Here is a 20000-nt window from a genome sequence, read left to right on the forward strand (position 1 = left end):
AGTGATTTGTTGAGGTCCATGTTTTAAAGTTTAGAAATCCCACACACAATTCTGAAATAATGATTCATAGAGCACTGCTGATAACACAATCTGATTGTATCGGTCTGACCGTCATATTTTCCAGCCTCCGACGAACACGCATACATAACGTCAATGGTTTCGAGATGTGTTGCAACCCTGCAAAGACATAGAATGTGTGAAGTGTTGGATTGAAAAAACGTGTTTCTTATGTGAACATGGGCATTTTATTTCTGCATGTGTATGTAATATTCCTTCCAGTCACTTATTAGTCATGCACATTCAAAACACAGCTTATTACATTGTAATTAAATCAACAGAAAATTCAGTTTAATAATTGTAAATAAATAATAACCACCACTATTAGTATAAAATCCTTCACAAAAATATGTGATGAAATTATTACTTTTCAAAAAAAGAATATCGTCAGAATCTAGAAATTAATCAACACTAAAAATCATATATAAAAAATGCCTTTTTTAGAGCAAGAAACCCACAACCATGGATTTTCCTATGACTAATAAATAACACTTTTCGCCAAGTATAAATAGGTTAAATAAGTTGTGCAATAGTGGTGCCGTTTTGAGATTTACACAATTAGAGGTTGCGTCTGTACATACAGTTGGTGCACTCAGAGCATTTCCCCCATGAAAACAAAAAATAAACCCTCGTGAAAACAGTAGCAGAGTTAGCAACACCCACTTTCCCTGCGGTATTCCTTCAATTTGTAATAGGCTACTCATCTTTTCAACATTTGGTTGAAAGTGATGGGTATCACAGTCCTGATGGCCTGACTTTGTCTGGTCTCCTTTCTACTAATCATTATTTTGCCTTCTAAGAGGAAGTAGTGGAGCTGGCGCAGGATGCTGTGTGCAGTCATCTTTCTTTGGAAAATGGCGGGGTTATCGAGGTCCCTGAGCAGCTGCGCCTCCTGGCTGCTGGTCAGCGCTGTGACCTTTTCACGCCTTCTCATCTTCGGGACAGAAGTAACAGTGGTGTTTGATAATAATAATCATATGATGTAATCCAATCCATTAAAAAATCATTTACAATAAGACATAATCAAAAGGAAATGGACACATTTGACATGTATGCAAACAAAATTAAAAGCAGGACAAATACCTTTTTAATAAATGAGCTATAACCAGTGGTGGAATGTAAGTAGATTAGTACTTCAGTATTTATGTTTTGTTTTACTTTCAATCAACTACATTTATTTACCAGCTGTACTTACTTTGCAGATGTCATTAGTATGCGAGATTAGCACACTAACACACGCACAAGCGAACAAATGATCTCTTTCCAGGCTTACGTCTGGGAGAGATAATAATCCAATAATGTAATATAGAAAAAAATAGCACTGGCAGGTGGCATTCTGCTCAATAAGTAGCCGAATACTTTTTGCTGATGCACTTTTAGTGCGTTGACATTTTGAATGCAGGCCTTGGAGTATTGTTTTTACATGAGGATCTAAAAAATACATCTTCCACCACTGGCTATAACAAAGATGAAAAGCAAAGACGGTGGCAGGGCTGATACAAAAGCCACCAGAGTGCATTGACACAGCTACAAATTGCAATATGAAAGACAATATGCAGAATCTCAGACCCACCTTTCCTTTGATGAGGTTGATCAAGAGGCCGCTGTAGTTCCTGAACTCTTTGCAGATTGAGTTGCCGGGGTACTCCTTCTCCACATGCTTGAGAAGAACTGTGTAAATAAGCAGGCCGTGAAACATCCTGTGGAGACAAGCCTCCTGGAAACAGGAAAGAAAATCACTGTTAGTGATCAACTTAACCCCATCACTTAGTTCATTGTATCAGTAACAGGATAACAAGGGAGGAGACACACTACCTTGCTGAAGTTATAGTGAGGGCAGCGTGCTGGAAGTGAGGTGAATTTGTAGCCCTCTAGATAAATATATTTCAACCCATCATTCTTGAATTCATCTTCAAACTGATAGAGGGGAAATGATACGAAGGAAATGGTCAAGAGGTGTAGTTTACTTTACACCTGCTTAGAAAGTGAGACACCACCAGTCAGCCCACTCTAACTTTAAAAATGACTCAGTAAAACATGATAAGAAAGAACGTCACTCACGTTAGCAACTGTAAAAATACCATAGTTCAGTGAAATTCCTGCAAAATGAAGAGCCTACCTCCTTCTTGTGCTGTTTGGTTGCGTCAAGGATCAATGCCCAGAACGGGGAGGCGCTCAGTGGGTCAGAAGGCCCCTCCTCCTCCTCACCTGAGTGGTCACCTGCCGGGCTGTCGGTGGGCGCGTCTTCAACTGGAGCTCCGGGAGCGCACAGCAGCAGAGCGCACAGCATCACTGCAGAGAGCAAGTACGCGTCTGTGCGGAGAGGAAAAGCGTGAACGACTGGATGAATGCAAAGAAGAAAGAAACGCAGGAAAACGTGCGCGCCACCGGCTGTAAATCACTTACTTAGTGAAGAGGGCATGTTGCGCTGCTGGGAAGCACCTGTTGAGTTTCCGCTGATGCTGAGTGCTGCCAGGGCCAGAAAGAGTTGCCTTGTCTTTGCAATGGGCTGTCATTTTATATTCTTCAGACTGTAGGGATTTCCCAATACCTTCCTGCTACAGACACACAATTAGTAGTTTGCGTCAAGCATCCGGTCAGGCATGCGTTGGTGGTTGGCCGTGATTTTGATGAAGGACTGAAGAGTGTTTGCACTTTAATGTACAGTATACAGGCTGCTTTGACTCTTTTCTCGCTAGTTGAAACAAAAATGCTCTATAGTCATTTAAATAACTGACAATAATAAAGCATGTTTCACACACACTCCTCGCCAGATTCGTCATACACGGAAGTCAAAATGGAGACATCAAAGCAGCTACAGTGCAGCTCAATACAACACACGGACACACACACACACACACACACACACACACACAAAACATTTTGGAAGAAATAAATTCCTATGATATTTTCAGCCAAATCATTTAAAGGGGAAATCCATTCCAAACCATACATTTGCATATCAGTATCCCAACAACTTGTAGTGGTAAAATCAGCATAGATTAAATAAATCGGTGACGAGAAGTCAAATTTCCGGTGGATTTTTAATTTCAGGCACACTCTCTAAGACTTTCTTCCCCAATACTAGAAACACTTGTGTAATGTAAGATGTTCTTCCCCTTACTGCAGCTGAAATAATCAATATCTGTCACACTGTGCCATCAAATAGCTATTTTAATCATAATGTTTATAATTTGTATCTACAATTATATATTACATCAAGTTTATGTTTTGTCTGCTGAAATCTGTTATTTTCTTGTTGTTTCTTCACAGTGATGTTCTGTGTCATGTTCCTGTTCCAACATTAGTCATGATACTAAATTTTTTTAATGTGTTAGTTTGATAGTTGTTCAGGGCGTTTGAAGGAATGAAAGGATGCGGTAGTGCTTTAAGTGTAATATGCTGATCAAACAGCCTGTAAGGTCATGTCATAATTGATTTGAAAATGACAACAATGATTAAATGACAATAGTCACATGTATGAATAATATTACCAGTTTGTAATATTCTACAATGTAAAAAGAAAAATCGGAGAAAACAGTTTAACAATTTGACTCAAGTTTTTCCTTGCGTTCTTCTGGGTTAAAATGTATTTTCACACTTGCCTTGTATGTACAGGGTGACACCCAAGTGTGCTGATACATATCTGTGTGTCTGATAATACACTAGCCCATATTCATAGATATACGTAGTTGTATAACGTCTTCTGTGGCTCTGGAGGATCTTTGTTAAGTCTGAAAAAAATAACGTGACATTAAGCATGGGTTTAAAGGTTGATGTTTTTATTTATACTGTATTCCTATATGTAAAACGTATGCAGCCAGCCAACCATCTATCTATGATAAAGGCTGGATATTCTTAAAAGTAATGTGCCTCAGTTACTAGATGTTTTGGCAGATAACCTCTCTAAAGTCCCTCTATCAAACAAGACATTTTCAGAACTGGATTTTTTTTTTAGCTACGCTAACGGCCAAACTGAAATATCTCTAACCAACTATCCAACTATTAGATGGATTGGCATGACATTTTGTATTTGTGATACTCTTATGATGAATTATAATGACTTTGGTGATTCCTAAACGTTTTATTTAGTGTCTCTAATTTGTTAGTTTGCCCAACACTTGGGTTATAAAGTAGCTTACGAGGAACTTTTAAATGTTGATTATAAATGACCTGTTACCGCAAACAAGACTGACACTGACAAAACAGCGAAAAGAACGTTTTTTATATAGTTTTTATTAATGCCTCTGCCTGGGTCACAAAACCATTAGGCTAGCTACTGTAGGCAGACCACATTCTGATGGGTCACAGATTTCGCTTTAACAGTGGAAAAGCCTTTGTTTGAGTATCCAGCCAGGTAAAAGGTAGCAGGAGGTTGCTTTATATAGGCCTGATTGTATTTTTTATTTTATTTGAGAAGTTATCGTTTGTAGTTATGGCTGACACCGGGGCAGGGCCATCACAGAAAAAAAGGAAATTGAACCAAGAACAACTAAAAGCTAAAAGGGAGAGTGACAGACGTCGGGCGAAAACCCAAGTCAATCTCGGTCGGGCTTTCAACAGAAAAAGACAATTACGGGATTGTAAAGTATTAAAACCCACCATAAATTGTTCCTATTCCTCCTAGACAGGTATGTAATAGCCTATGTCTATTTCATTCATAAAATAACTTTACAATGCGAGACGTGGTTAGCCTACACGAAATGACGTCCCCCTTCCATTTAGCGCCCAGTTTTTATCTCTTTTCAGTCCGTGTTTAGCCTACTGTCTTCTTTTTGTCCCCCTGGACTTGTGTACAGCGTCCTTGGGTTTCATGAAGGGCGCTGTATAAATCTAAGTTATTGTTATCATCATTACGTTTGTTGCTAAAACAAACTCTTGCTAATGCATTGGCTCATCCCTATCCATTTCCTGGAATTCTCTCCCTGCTATGATAATTGATGTAAATCTCAAAATGTCTTTTCATTCCTGTTCAAAATCCTATTTTTACAAGTGACTCAGTCAACAGCTCACAATGGTAATGTAATGTATTCCTGTAATTGGGGCATGTACAGTGTATGTGCATTTGCTAACTTCTTTCTTATCAAGTTGTTCCATGAAAACAAATCCAGGATATTATACAGAAGTCATCATTCTGTAAAACATGTCTGGAAAATGACGATATGAGCTTTGTGCTTCAAATTACTCACACGCACACATACATTATTTTCTTGTAATCACTTGAAAGACAATGAAAGTGTAGAGGTGAGAATCACTAACCAGTTCCACCTTTTTCCTTACATTTAAAGGAAAGTCACCTGTCTCTACTCACTTTTAGTTATGTTTCCAAAACTTTCTTTCTTTCTTCACGTTCTCCTTTCAAAATACTACGTACTGTACTTGCTAAGTTAACTACCTTGCTTCCATTGAATTCAGTATTGCAGCATGTGTGATCATTAGTGCTTTACTACTATTTTTGATATGTAACTTCCCCTGTGTTTATCAGGATTACTCATGGGGAATCAAACCAGAGAACTCCCAAAATGGGTTAAAAAAAGTAGTAACCTGCAAACTAGTTCATGCTGTATGCTCTGTGGAGGATGTTGTAAGAGCGGGTTTGTGTCCACTTTTGATCAGGGAGTGTTTTGGTACTTTCAGTGGACAATTTGAGACGTTAGAATAGCTCAGTGATCGCAGTTTCTGAGGTTACTGGGAAGTGCCGATGCAGGACATTCTCCTCCCCCCTGAAGAGCCCAAGACACACGTTCAGTTTGCTCTGTGGACATGCAAAGTTTTGATGAATACATCTATTCCAGTTCTGAACCTTTAATGCACTGAGGTGCATTCATGAATTTAATGTACGTGAATCTGGAAAACTGGAAGCAATACTCTCATTTCTGCTTTTTTGTTTGTGTGACCAATTTAATGTATTGTCTACCACAAAACTCCACAGTACGCAAACTCCATTAACCACCACAGACAAGCCCTGTCTCTTCTATTGAAAATTAACTTAATACACTCTTAAAATACAACTTTTAAAAAAATTGAATAAACACTGGTAAAACAACGTTGTACTCTACTGCAAATTCTCAGTGCATGGCAAAGGGATTTGTCTCAGATGTGCACGTGTGTGTGTGTGTGTGTGTGTGTGTGTGTGTGTGTGTGTGTAAAGTTTGCACTGTACTTTACTTTGTGACTTTGCATTTTAAAAGGGGCTTAACGGTAAGCAGCTTGGAGTACATAATGATTTACTACATGCTTTTTCTTAGAGTGGTGCTCTTGCAAAACAAAGAAATGTGTTCCAAACTTTCTTCCAAAGATGATTCAAACAAAAAAAAGTAACACATGATAGTTTTTCTTTGTCTTTTTACATAATTATACATTAAAAGCTTGTTGTACCTTTAAACACATCAATACAGAAGATGAGTTTCAAAGTCCACAAAGCAGTCCTTAAGGTCCCATCAATAGCTGTCCTGAGCTTTTGATCATATCATATTCTCCGTTACAGAATATTTTGAAGCCAACGTGGATGACAAGTCCTTAAAGTGCTCTAAGGAAATGCAGACTTCTGCTAATGAAAATCATGTGATATGATCGAAAGCTCCAGAGCAACTACTAAATGGACTTCGAGGTGAGGTTGTTTTGTCAAATACAGATCCTGCACAGCATCTTAGCATGAATCCCATGCTAAGATAAGAGGGGCTCTCTACGGTAAGCAGTGAGAGTGTCTCTTACTGCTATGACACCAAAGGACATCATCAACAAATAAACCTGGTGCAACTGGAATTGTCGGAGACTTTAAGAAGCTTACTCAATTTTCCTCTTCTCTCATTTTCTACTTTTTTTTGGTAGAAAAATGTTGATCCCAGGGTCAAAAGGCTCAAGCCCAGATTTCTGAGGCAGGCAGCTGCATGCTCCTTTCTCTATCATGCACGTCCCATGCCGTTTTGTAATGTTTCTGTTCAGAATGTCTTTTATTGCTCCTCTGTATGTTAACTTGAAGACGAATTTTGCCTTCTTAAGTTTCTTTAAGAACTACAGGGATTTCTGAGCTTTTTTGTCACCTGGATGGAGATGTGTTAGATGACCATGTCAGCTAATCTGTGATGCTGATTCCCAGGAACCTAAAACTGTTCACTTGCTCCACCTAAGCTCCATCGATGTAAACAGGGCTGTGTTATTGCCTCTTTTTTCTAAAATCAATGACCAGCTCCTTGGTTTTGCTGACCTTGAGCAGTAGGTTGCTCTCTGTGGACCACTCTGCAAGATTGTTGATTTCCTCCAGATAAGCAGTTTCATCAGTGTTTGTGAAGGCCGAAAGCTTCACAACAGAGTTCTCTCCATGTTGGGGATTGCAGTCGTGGGTGCGGGAACAGAACGGGGCTGAGCACACAGCCCTGATGGGCTCCGATGTTAAACAGTAGAGTGGAGGAGGTGTGAGTACCAATCAAAGTTGACTGGGGTCTGTTTGTCAGGAAGTCCAATATCCAGTTGCACAGCGTAGTACTCAAACCCACAGTACTAAGTTTGTCAATCAGTTTCATGGGGGTGTTGGTATTGAATGCTGAGCTGCAATTAACATAGAGCATTCTTGATGTAGGTGATGTTATTTTCAAGATGTGTGAGGGCTCAGTGGAGGGCAGTAGAGATGGCATCCTCTGTGGATCTGTTGGCTCTGCATGCAAACTGGTGAGAGTCCAGGCTGGCTAGGAGGATTTTTATGTGCTGGAGAATCATTTCCTCAAAGCACTTCATCAGAACGGATGAGTGAGTGAGAGTCGAGTTAAAACATTAGAACATCATAACTCATATGTCAGTGAACTGCTTTAACCTTGTTCAGGTTCAATGCGTCAGAGAGAATTAATGCTGATTACACCCTTCGAAACATTGTTCATTTGCATTGGTCCATCAGCTGGCATCCCTCCAGGCTTCTCTACAGTTTTTGTTTTCGTACCTCTCATGCTTCTACTGATATTCTATGACAAAGAAAGGAAGGAACCAAATTAGTTACAGTAGATTTTTGTTATAGTTTTAACTCTCCACCAGTGTTAATGTGTCTGCATGTGCATATATCGTCAAATTTCTTCACTTGTTTATTTTATGTGCTTTCATCAGTTATATTAGAGATACTTTTTCCAATAGACATCTATTGCCTGTATCCTATATGCTTAACACAAGGTAGGATCCATGAAACTTCCCACTTGGTCTTTCCCTTTAACCTCCAATTTCTTTAAAGACAACCCAATCTTAATTATAAAAGTGTCTAAATTAGTCAGATCCTCTTTTTGTTCTTTCATTTGCAATGAAACTCAAATTCAGGGGAATTCTGCTCACTTTTCCTGTGGGGTATCTGTAATATGAACATTGCGCAAAAATGATCGATGATGAGATGAATGTGTATGTAACAGTGGCAGTTTTCTTCCCCAAATATTATTATCTGGGGTTCTTATTCTATTAGATAGTAATAGAAGATAGACAAAAGGGGTAGAGAGAGAGGGGATGACACGCTGCAAAGGGCCACAGGTCAGATTTGAACCAGGGCCAAGGACTCAGCCTACATGGGGCACACGCTCAACCAAGTGAGCTAGAGGTCAACCCTAACAGTGGCAGTTTTGTCCTCCCAGTTAAATTGATATTCATCTTACATTAATGTTACAGTGTTTGCATCCATATCCAGTTTAGTACCACCATATTCTCTGTACTCTATGTGCTCTACTATATGCAGTGTTACATATATATCACGCAATATAGTACTGTATGGTATACATAATATGTACAAAAAACATGTGATACTGAGCTAACACACAATATGTCATTAAATCTCTATGAAATAATCCTCCCAAAATTTACATACAAGCATTCTATAATCATATAGAAAACCGGGCTTGGTATGAATACAGTAAAACCTACCCCAGTTTATGTTATTTTATTTAATGATATCAATATATCATGATAGTATACAGTACATTTTCTAAGAATTTAGTTGAGAAACCATTTATAGTAATAACCAGATGGGAATGCCTGTTTTTGGCTAATGCAGTGACCCCGACAAATCAGGGTACTTCACCACATTGATTCAAAACTTGTGAAATTCCAAAATTACCATGAAGCAGTTCAGCTCATTGATTTGCAACATTGCCTTCAATGGCCAAATAAAAATGTTGCCTCCAAGTTCCCATTAAGTTCAGTGCAACCACAACTCCTATGCTGGAATAATACTTAATTTGTATTAGTGTCCTCAACACATTTGTTACTATAAAATTACCAACCCAATTGATATGCAGTCAACCTGGGACTTTTAGGTCCCCTCAGGGTCTGGGGTTGCCCACCTGGTTGGTCATCCAACTTTGGTCATTACAATTGGCCAGCTATATTATAGATAATATAAGATAAGATAAGCAGATAAGCCTTTATTGTCTCCTATAGGAGACAATACGTCTTGGGCAGTCGAGAGAACTGTATAGAGGTACAGCCTTGAGAAGCAGATGTAATGGACTGGATGTTCAGCTGATGGACTGAAGTAATTACATAGATGATCAAAGCAACAAGTTAGATTTTTCATTAATAGAAAAATTACTTTAATTCTTTACTTTTAATCAATAATGAATTTTGTCTTTTTTGGTTCCTTCTGATAATACATTGTTTTTGCCTTATTATGTTGGGGTTGCAGTGCAACAATTAACTATCAACTATCAACTGGAAATGTACACCCATTTCAAACGTTATCAGCCGAGGTATGTTATCAAAATAGATCAGATCTTGACAATAAAAAAATGAAGATCACATCAGGTGCAATGATTTAGAAATAATGCAGTGTAGTGTACAGTTGCACAAACCTTTCTGTGGTTGAACGTAGAGCTGGAGGATTGAATCCTAAAGTGTTTCCCACAGGACCAAACCAGTACTTTTTGTGTTCTGTGCTGTGCTCTATCTAGATACCTTTTCAGATAAAAGACTCTTCAGTGCAGTGTGTGAGCACTGGCTTCACTCTAAGCTCTGTACTCTGTACCCCCGAGCCCCCAGGTGTCCTCTTGTGCACTACAGTGGCTGATCTTAAAAAGGCTGAATTGTTCAATGCCTGCTCCCCTAGTCCCATATGCCTTTGAAATCAGAGTATTCACGGTTTGCACTAAACAATGTGATAGATTGCTGAAAAGGTTAGAATAAAGTCTGTGACGCTGAATCTCTGTTCAGTCTGCAGTTCACCATGGTCACTGCTAGATGGCGACCATGCAGCATATGATGAGGGGTACATTCAATCTTCTCTGAAAAAGGTGACATCCTGAGGCATCTGTGTTTTTTTCATTCAGACGCAGTACAGCAATAATATACTAACAGAAATTTCTTGAGGGCCTCTGTAGACATGAACGTGTGTGTTTAGACTTAAGTTTGACCATATGAATACATGAGTATATGTATGAATTGGCTGGCTGTGGCTCAGAGACTCCCCAGACGCTGTATGTGGCTATCCACTGCTCCTAATGCTTAGGATGGGTTAAATGCAGAAATTCAATTTCACTACATTGTACTGCATTATTGTATGCAATGAATTAAAATCTTCTACTGTGGCGTAGGCCTATGTGAAGTATTTATCATCTAATGGCTTTTTGATTGTCTCAGCAGGAATGAATCAGTATCGCTCTGAAGTCCATTACAAGTTTCCACAAAAAAAGGTTTTGGAGTCTAATCTCATATGCTGCCCCACAGTGCAGGTTCATATCATTTCTGGCTTCATACTGTACACTAAAATGCGTATGTCAGTGTTTTACAGGCGTAAGCTGATCCCATATCCAGATTTGAATTAGTCTGCAGCCATAGCTAAATAAAATTGAATTGAATTGTGCAGTTACAGAAAAGTGCACAGAGCAGTATCGGCTCTTTCATGGTGTGAGCCTCGCTTCTGTTCTTTTATAGATGACCTTAGCTGTCACATTGTGTTATAGTTCCTTGTTAATGTTAGTATGGCAATCCTCTCCTCACTTTTATTTCCCTTCAGATTCTGTTCCTCTCTTCTTGTCTGCTCTCTGTTTCTCCCTTCCTGTCTTTTCATCGCTGCCCAGCTGGTTTCTCACCGCTTTCCCATCCTATCCCACTCCTCTTCATCCTCCCTTTCCCTTTGTGCCTTTTTTCTTAGGCCACCTTGTTCTTGCCTCTTCTTCTCTCTCCCTTCCAAGGGCACTTCTTCCAATGGACGGAGAGAGCTCCATAAGAGAGGAGAGGAATTGTGTCTTTGCTCCGTTCGCCACAGGCACTCTTCAATATTTAATCATAGTGCATTTGTTTGAAGAGAGCTCTGAAAATGTGTGTGAGTGAGTGATAAAGAGAGATGTCTGACCATGTGTGTTGATACTGTATTTGCATGCAAGAGAGAGGCAGAACAAAGTGTGTATATTTGCGTGTGCGGTGACAGTTTGGGGATGAAAGGCTTTCTCCAGTCCTATGGTAATTGGTTTACTATCTTCCTCTCTGCTTTGGCCCGCTTGTTTTTCTCGTGCCTTCTTTCCCCATCTTCTCCTTTACTCTACTTCCCCTCCCCCTATAATCCATTCTTCTTCCTGTGCATCATCATGTAACCCTGGTGTACTGTATAGTTTCAGCGCACTATTATGTAGGGCTCATTCATTCAAATGCTGTACTATCAGGTTTATTTGATTTTGCTGTGTGTGCATATGTGACTGTGTGTGCATATCAGCAGTGGTCCCCAGAGACCACAAAGCAGCATATTTCATCATCCTCCAGACTCGACACGAGAAAGCCCAAAGTCCCCTCCTCTTCCTTTGCTTCTTCAGCAATTCAGCAAACACTGAGTATTTTCCTTATTTCCTTCTTTCATTTTCAGGCATCTGCTGGTGCTATAAGTATAAATACAAATTGTGTGGCTTTCTTCAGATTTACTGGAGAGCTATTGAAGTTACTAGTCATATGCTGTACTTTTAACTCCTAACTAAAGTCCTTTAAAAATCTGGACTTCTTTGGAGAAAAGATGCTGATTATAAGACTTCTCCTGAGTCTTGACCAATGTGAAATGTGTAACACTGTACAATGCCAATTCCAAGAATTATATTAAAATGTCCAATGGCTTTGTTTGTTGTAGTGTTTTGCATGCAGAAGTCATCAGAGGCATCTTTGGCAGCATTTCTCCTCAAGACCGTAGTTACACAGCTTCTCCTTCAGCGCTGCCCACCAAATCTCAAAAGGCAGCTATCTGAACGATGATCTGAAAAAATAACTGATGGGCTTGGGTTCTCATTAATTGTGTTTAGCTTTCCTTTAGGATTTTGGCAGGTTACTGTATGTCATACAGGAAGCCTGACATGAGGATTTCATCTGCTGCTGAGTAGATCACGAACAGATTTGAAAACCATGTTTTCAGGAGCTTTAACCAATGTTGCAATGCTATCTTGCTCTCTTTGCCCACTACACATTTTCAACATGATGGATTTCAAAACAAAGTAGACAAAAACTTGACATGCTTGTGTATACATTGTTCCCGTAGGGTGCAGATATGTTCTCACCTTTTTCATCAGTGTTAAAAAGCCAACTTTACTTTTGATCATTGTGTTCAAGTAACCTATCACAAAATTCAGCAGTTGCCGCTGAGGTGCCTTTCTATATGTATTGTGAAAGGACTGCACAACTACAAAAACTTTGTTTAATCAAAGGTCTTAAGCCCAATAAACTACTGTTAGTCTTGGATAAACAGTAAGCATTTTGTCACGCATGCAGCCATCTGAATCTGACCACTCAGACAGAACAAAAAATAACAGCTTTGTTGCACACTACACTGAAACAAAGTAATCACAGGCAGAGTTGAAGGGTCAGTGGAGAGTAAAATTGGTGCATCATTTATACTGTATGGGCTGTCACATATTGTTAAGAAGAAGAATCACTTTATTAGTCCTTCATTGGGAAAAATAAAATCAGTTTTTACACTTGTGTGTTGTTTTTATTTACACGCATCGGCCCAAGAGCTAAGGGGCTCCGAGCAATTTGAGGTTTGGTGCTTTGCTCAAGTGTACCTCAGTAGTGCCCAAGAGGTGAACTGGCACCTCTCCAGCTACAGTCCACACTGAGCTACTGCCGCCCACTTAACTAGTGGGTCTATGGTATTATCATTGGAAAGGTGACACTGACATCCAAAGTATTGTGAGCAATGGAGACGGTGGGGAAAAAAAGAGTATTTTAAAGCACATCACTGTTCCTTTCCCTCATTTGAGTCTGGAATCAGCACCAAACTTGCATTTTACAAGTTAATAGATGAAACGTTACAGCTAGCTTTTGACCTACACAAACATAAAGAGTGTGTGTGTGTGTGTGTGTGTGTGTGTGTGTGTGTGTGTGTGTGTTATTCAGCCACTAAACAATATGTATGGTGGCCCATTACATCTGATAGCGATGGTGTTGGTATAATCGGAGTCCCTGAAAGGGGCCAATTATCCCTGATTACAAGTCCTATCAGGAAAGCAGACTCGACATCTGAACCCGCTGCACTCAAGCTGAACTCTGCTCTTATTTATGTTATCTGGAGTATTGGGCTCAGATCCTCTTGGATCCACTGAATTAAAATGACTTCTCCTTCAGATCATCTTCACTCGTAATCTTTAATCAAATTGAATGCACTTTCCCCAATATCCCAAGAGAGCTGAGTTCTTTTTCAGGCCATACACTGAATTTCTTCTTGTCCCATGGCTCCTGTCTTCACACAAAGCCACGGATTGGTATAGAAACATGGTTTGATTTATGTGTTGCATGAAAAATAGCTTAAAGTGAGTGCACCCATTTTACTGTTGGGTTCAAATTAGCTCCTAACCTGGAACATAGGCTTTGCCATGTAGCATATACACCCACCCAAACACAGACATACACTCTGTGGCTGGTCTTTGTTTACTTTTGGAAATGTGAGCCAGGTAATGTGGTGACGTAGCCCTACTGAGCACCTTCTGCTTCTTTTCTCCCTCCCCCCAGACTATTAGCCTATCTTTAGGCGTGTAATTAAAACACACAACTTAAATAAACATTACAATTATACTAAAATGTCAACTGCACCAGTACAACAGTTAACATTTGATGGTTTGAAACCTACCTTTTTTTCTTTATTCAAACTAGTCAGAGAATGAAAGGTGGAAGTGATGCAATCTTTTTATACACCTGTGACTGTGACCCCCTCCCACAAAAAAAACACACACACACACACACACACACACACCTAGGCTACTGGGGGAGTAGAACCATTGGGTGGAGCAGCAACGTCGCGTGGTGCGCAATACATTCAGTAGCCTCGTTAACGCTGCACGCGGTGTGGTTGCAGATGCAGGTCGCTAAAAGTATGCGCGCGATGCGGGGGGAAATGGCGAACGGGGGCGGACGGTGGTGCGCCTTGTGAGGATACAGTAGACACCTGGAGCTGTGGCAGGCGGCAGCTCGAGGAAAGACAGGCGAAGGAAAGGAACCATGGAGGACTCGGAGCCCGCAGAGGACGGTTTGCTGGCGGGCTTGCGATGGAACCGGAGCGCACGAGACCAGGCTCAGCTCAAACACAAAATCCGGGATCTGCCAGGGCTACTCAAGCACGGGCTGCACCTGCGGAAGAAGAGCGTGAGTATTTCAAACCGACCGCTGAGTGACTGTCCGTCCTTCCGTGTTTTTATGTTTGATGAACGTTAGCAACGGCACACGGTTTTATCTTTTCAACCGTGTAGCTTTCCCGAGACCCTGTGCCGAGAGGCTGTTTCGTAACCCCGTCACGACTCAGGTGTTTTCATTTTGTTACAAGCATTACTGTCGCAGAGGCGGTGTGTGTGTGGACTAGAATTGGTGTTGTACACCATACCTTTACACTCCAGTAGTCAAGGCAACACTACCCCCCCCAACAGTTTCACCACACACACAGGCTACTAAAAGAAAAACATAGCCTACTCATATGTATAAAGGGTACAAAAGTATTTTCATTTGCTAAATCTGTCAATTGTTGTTTTCAATTACTTCTAGGCTACTGTTTTGTTTACAAAATGTGAAAACGGTGAAAATGGCCATCACAAGTTCTGAAAGCTCAAGGTGATCGCCTACCTTCAAATATCTTTTTTCCCCAACCAACCATCAGTTTGAAATTGTACAAAACGGAGAGAAAGCAAATCTTCACATTTGAATAATAATTTGAAATAAAAAAATATTTATTTTCTGTTGATCAACAAATTAATTGTGGCCTAGGCCTACTAATTGTTTCAGCTCTATTCTGTAGTTCTTCCAGTTCAAATTGGACAAACTTGAAGATTATCAACAATTGATCTCATGTGTTCTCTGGTTCTGTTTTGTGATGATTGGTCTAGTCAGCAGTAAATGTGTGTGTCATGATGTGCCCTGATGTGGAACGAACACACCTGACAAGCTGAATATCTGCTCACAGTGTCAGCGCCGCTCATCTTCATCACCATTGGTGGTGGCCGGGAGAAAATGTGTCCTTGATGGCCTCTGTGGGAATCAGGGCTACAATTATTAAACATAAACATTATGAAGCTACAACAATCATGTCAGGAGCTGGCTCAGACTCGAAATAGTGGATTGTTTTTAACTGCAGCATGTAGCGTATCGTCTTTGTGTTTTTGTTCATTGCTTAAGATGAAGTGAAGGAAAGAAGGAATGTAGATAGATGACAAAAAAAGTAATGTTTTCCTTCTCCTGTCTTCATTTAACTTTGTATGTGCATGCGTGGGTGCCATATGAGTGTGTTGATGCGAGTAAGTAGTGTAAAGGTATGGCTATTCTGTTCTGTGCAGACTGGTTCTCTCCAGTCTGGCAGTTGGACACACACACACACACACACACACACACACACACACACACACACACACACACCCCAGACTCACTCTTGATTTTACATACATTCTCCAAAAAGATGTGAGAGATGAACTCCCATGTGTGATTATTTTTGCACTGCACTACAATGGCACTCAGAATTGGAAACGCTAAAAAGAAAATACATCACAGCATCTCGTCCTGAGGCAGACACCTGCACACCTTTTACCTGCTTTTGTTGATCCATGCAGAATCTTGAGCTAATTTTTGTTTTTGTTCAAATATTTAGGGCCCCGTAAAAGTGCAAAATATCTCACATAAGCAGGTTTTCACATCACCTAATGTGTGCTTCTTTGATGTCTTCCGACAGCGTATAAAGTGAATTGAAACTGTTGTGTTGCACATAGCCATCCTTCGCCTTTGGTTCCAGCTGGCACCAGCCTCACCTTTTGAGAAGCCTGTCTTGCGTTATTCTCTGTTGTGACTTGCCCTGGTATTCATCTTTTATTGGCTATGATGTGACATGAGCAGAGAAATTTGCTTAAAGGAACCGACTTTTAAACTTTCCGTACACTTCCCAGGGTGCTCTGCACAGTACCCACGCTGTAGACGTTTACACCAGAGAAAACCAGGCTAGTTTTTTCCCCCCTCCTCCTCTAAAGAGTTGACCAAGGCTCAGTTAGGTGTCAGATTGGAGAGAGCGACTTAATGGTTAACCCAGTCACTTACCACTACATATGTGCAGTGAACTTCACAGTGGACTTATAACGTTGTCAGAGTAAAACAAACTCGCAGTAGCCTACTGGTGAGGAAATGCATGGCATAGCAAGACCCATGCCCCAAGTCAGTTTTCTGTAACCACTAACTGTGGATTGTAAGTATTGGTTGGATTTTGTTGCTGACACCAAAACAGAGGAAGAACCAGTGTGTACGTCAGCGTGGGACCTGGAACTTTCTTCACAAATAACGCTGCCAACAGCAATCGGATAACGGCCGACTAGTATGGGTGTCTGGTCCCTACCATTGTATGTGCTTACAGTATGTATTGTAGTAGTTCCCATTATTATGGGTTTACATTCTTAAAGCAAGCAAATAAAATGATGCATGTTAATGATCGAGAAGGTGGAAATAGCAGTAGCACATTAAAACACAGTTGATTTGTCGTGCACTCCCATTGTAATTGTGCCATTTTGTTTGGCATTGCAGCTTCGTTTTTTGTTGTTGTTGCTTTCTGTAATGCATTTATAGCAGACTACACTCTGATAATTATATTGCTGTCCCCAGATGATACCAGATTTTTCATTTTTAAATGGGACAATTTAGATGTGTATTATGAAAAATACACTTGATGTGACCACTAGTTGTAAATTCAAAGCTTCTTGTGGATTAAAATGTCCATACACTAACATATACTTTGACACACAAACACTGTATACACATTTACAGTATGCTGCTCAAAACATATAATTTAGGCTGTAAAATGAGATTATTACAGTCATAATGCAAGAGCAGATTTTAGGAACACTGTTTTAGAGGATAGTTGATGATATCCCCCCGAAGATTATCTAATTTATGCATTACGCATGCAGCAAAACAGTGGCTTGTGATGTTTTTATGTCTGTCAGCAATATTTCACATCCATAACTGCATTATACATTGACATAAGAAAGGAATGACAAGAGGGGTAGAGAGAGGCTGAACACATTCACACCCACTTACTGTATAAACTTAAGCACACTATCCTTAGAACCACTGTATTTGAAATAATTAGCATACTGAGAAGTATGCTACTTCCTAACTTTATTAACAACTTAAATAAAGTTAGAAGTACACTTTACCTAGATGAAAGAAAATGTGCACACTAATTCCAGTGTATACGCAGAATTAGGAAATGCTGATAATACATGAAAGGCAACCGACTGATGTAGCTGTTTTTAACATTTTAGGGATTTAAATTTCAGTTACAAAATCAATTCCCAAGTAAGGTAAATGAGTTTGATTTCCACTTTGAAGTATGAATATGATATTTACTCATTGATTAATTGAATCAGACATATTTCATGGAAGGTTGTCCAAAAAGAACAAGTGTAAGCCTTCAAATATTGTGATACGTATATTTAAAAAAAATCAAAATCGTAACCGTCAACTTTCATGATGTACATAATATTCTTGTTCGTCCGATGGAAAGTGCTAACTATTAATCAGCAGATTACTTTCTTGATTTAATGAAATTATGGTTTTATCTTGAAGTGAAAAATGCTCATCAAAATGTTTTAAAGCTGAATTTAACATTAAAATAGCTTGTCCAATAACAGTCCAAACAAGATTCAGTTTCATATCAGATTCACTTTTCTAATCGGCAAATATTCACCGTTGAGAAGCTGAAACTATAGTGATGTATGTTTTGTTGATTGATAAGTCCTGAAGGTATTCTGTAATCAACAAGTATACCATAGATGATAGATCACTGAAGTGTTGGTTAGTGTGTGTGTGTGTGTGTGTGTGTGTGTGTGTGTGTGTGTGTGTGTGTGTTGAGCTGCACTGCAGCTGCTTTGATGTCTCCATTTTGACTTCCTTGTATGACGAATCTGTCGAGGAGTCGACAGGAGGTGTGTGTGGGGCTTGCCAAGCATATCGTGCTACAGCTCTTCACTGTGCTCAGCAATCTAATCTGAGAGTAATCCATTTCTTGCAGATAATGAAGTTGCTCTCTGCTGCTCTCTCTCTCTTTCTCTCTCTCTGTATACACTTTGAAGTCATCACACAGATAAGTGTGTCAGTATGTGCTCTCTCTTTATAGCTCTCATTCCTCAACATTCAGCTTCTCTTCTCTCCTGTCACTCTCTTTCGGCCTCTGGTCCTGACAGCAGTATACCCTGTGATGGAGGACTGTATGTTTATGAGGAAGCTAAGACACAGACAAAGAGACTCACATGAACATGGCCAGTAGATGCGTCTCTCGTCGTGTGACACAGTATGAATGGAACTCCTCTAGTCATTGTGTGTCTTGAGCTCGTTTGTGAGAAGAGATGATGGTGGAGGAACAAAGACCTCTCGAGTTCTGTGTTCACCAGACCGAGAAGTGAAGAGATGGAGAGATAAGACAACTCAACCAAGACAAAAGAGCAAGAAGGCGCAAGACGGAGATAGCGAGAGTCAGAAACAATTTATTTGGTCTGTGTGCTTGGCTGGCTGGTGTGCTCCACTTAACCCTCAGTCCAAACACTGCATATCGTCACACACACACACAAACACAGACTTGTTAAACAAAGTTGTAATGTCCTACCTGTGGGTGCAAATAATCAATTAACACATTGTTAGTCAATATTAGGGCTGCAATGGGTGATTATTTTATTTGTCGGTTAATTTACAGATTGTTTTCTAGATTAAACAATGGATTGTTTGGTCTATGTATCATGTAGGAAAATATGTTGTTACCTTTGACAGAGCCAGGCTAGCTGTGTCCCCCCGTTTCCAGTCTTCATGCCAAGCTTAAGCTGAATGGCTGCTTGCTGTAGCGTTATATTTAATGTACACATATGAGAATGATTTCGATTCTCTCTCCTCTAACTCGCTACAAGAAAGCAACATTTTGTATTCCTTTTTAATTAAGAAGACTTTAGGTGAGCGGTGATACAGTCACTTGCGTGGATAAGGTTTGTGTGCAAGTGTGTCTCCTCGCTCGCTTGTGTGAGTGTGTGACATCCCAGACAGTATCATCGCTCTAATGAGGATCACACACACTGCTCTACATCTCTCTAATTATCTATTTCATTTTCTTGCAACTCAGAGCCATGGACATGCATTCTTTCCCTCTCTATCTTTGTCCCACTCACTTTTTCTCTCTTTCACGATTACAATTAAAACGATCTCTCTCTCTCTCTCTCTCTCTGTCCCACTCACTTTTTCTCTCTTTCACGATTACAATTAAAACGATCTCTCTCTCTCTCTCTCTCTCTGTCCCACTCACTTTTTCTCTCTTTGACGATTACAATTAAAACGATCTCTCCGTCTCTCACCACCTCATCTCTCTCTCGCTCTCTCTCTCTCTCGCTCTCTCTCTCGCTCTCTCTCTCCCGCTCCATCTGTCATGCTCATATCCCCTGTCATATATTCGTAGACTGTGATTTGTTCAACCTCCCTCGCTTCTTTCTCTTCTTGCGCGCTAACTC

At 40.1% G+C, this 20000-nt stretch overlaps 2 protein-coding genes across 2 annotated transcripts in view; one reads left to right on the forward strand and one right to left on the reverse strand.

Annotated features, from left to right (window-relative positions):
- Position 1: 1 nt before the first annotated feature.
- LOC144529179 (interleukin-6-like) lies at positions 2–2814 on the reverse strand. Its single transcript, XM_078268161.1, has 5 exons — positions 2464–2814; positions 2177–2370; positions 1873–1974; positions 1631–1774; positions 2–991 (listed from the first exon to the last, which is right to left on the reverse strand). The coding sequence occupies exons 1-5, from the start codon at positions 2477–2479 to the stop codon at positions 758–760; spliced, it is 690 nt and encodes a 229-aa protein (XP_078124287.1). The 5' UTR covers positions 2480–2814; the 3' UTR covers positions 2–757.
- Positions 2815–14237: 11423 nt separating this feature from the next.
- The window catches only part of rapgef5a (Rap guanine nucleotide exchange factor (GEF) 5a), a 47412-nt gene continuing 41649 nt past the window's right edge, over positions 14238–20000 (forward strand). The window contains exon 1 of the mRNA XM_078266965.1: positions 14238–14631. Coding sequence (XP_078123091.1) covers positions 14488–14631 — 144 coding nt within the window. The 5' untranslated portion in view covers positions 14238–14487. The remainder of the gene's footprint in view (positions 14632–20000) is intronic.

The sequence above is a fragment of the Sander vitreus genome, chromosome 14 (genome assembly GCF_031162955.1).
Source record: "Sander vitreus isolate 19-12246 chromosome 14, sanVit1, whole genome shotgun sequence".
Taxonomy (NCBI): domain Eukaryota; kingdom Metazoa; phylum Chordata; class Actinopteri; order Perciformes; family Percidae; genus Sander; species Sander vitreus.

What these genes read in the sequence shown, in the direction of transcription:
- LOC144529179 (XM_078268161.1), bottom strand. An exon ending in CTCACTATAACTTCAGCAAG is followed by an intron (nt 1,775 to 1,872) that starts GTAGTGTGTCTC and finishes TCCTGTTTCCAG; the next exon opens with GAGGCTTGTCTCCACAGGAT. An exon ending in TCAACCTCATCAAAGGAAAG is followed by an intron (nt 992 to 1,630) that starts GTGGGTCTGAGA and finishes TCTGTCCCGAAG; the next exon opens with ATGAGAAGGCGTGAAAAGGT.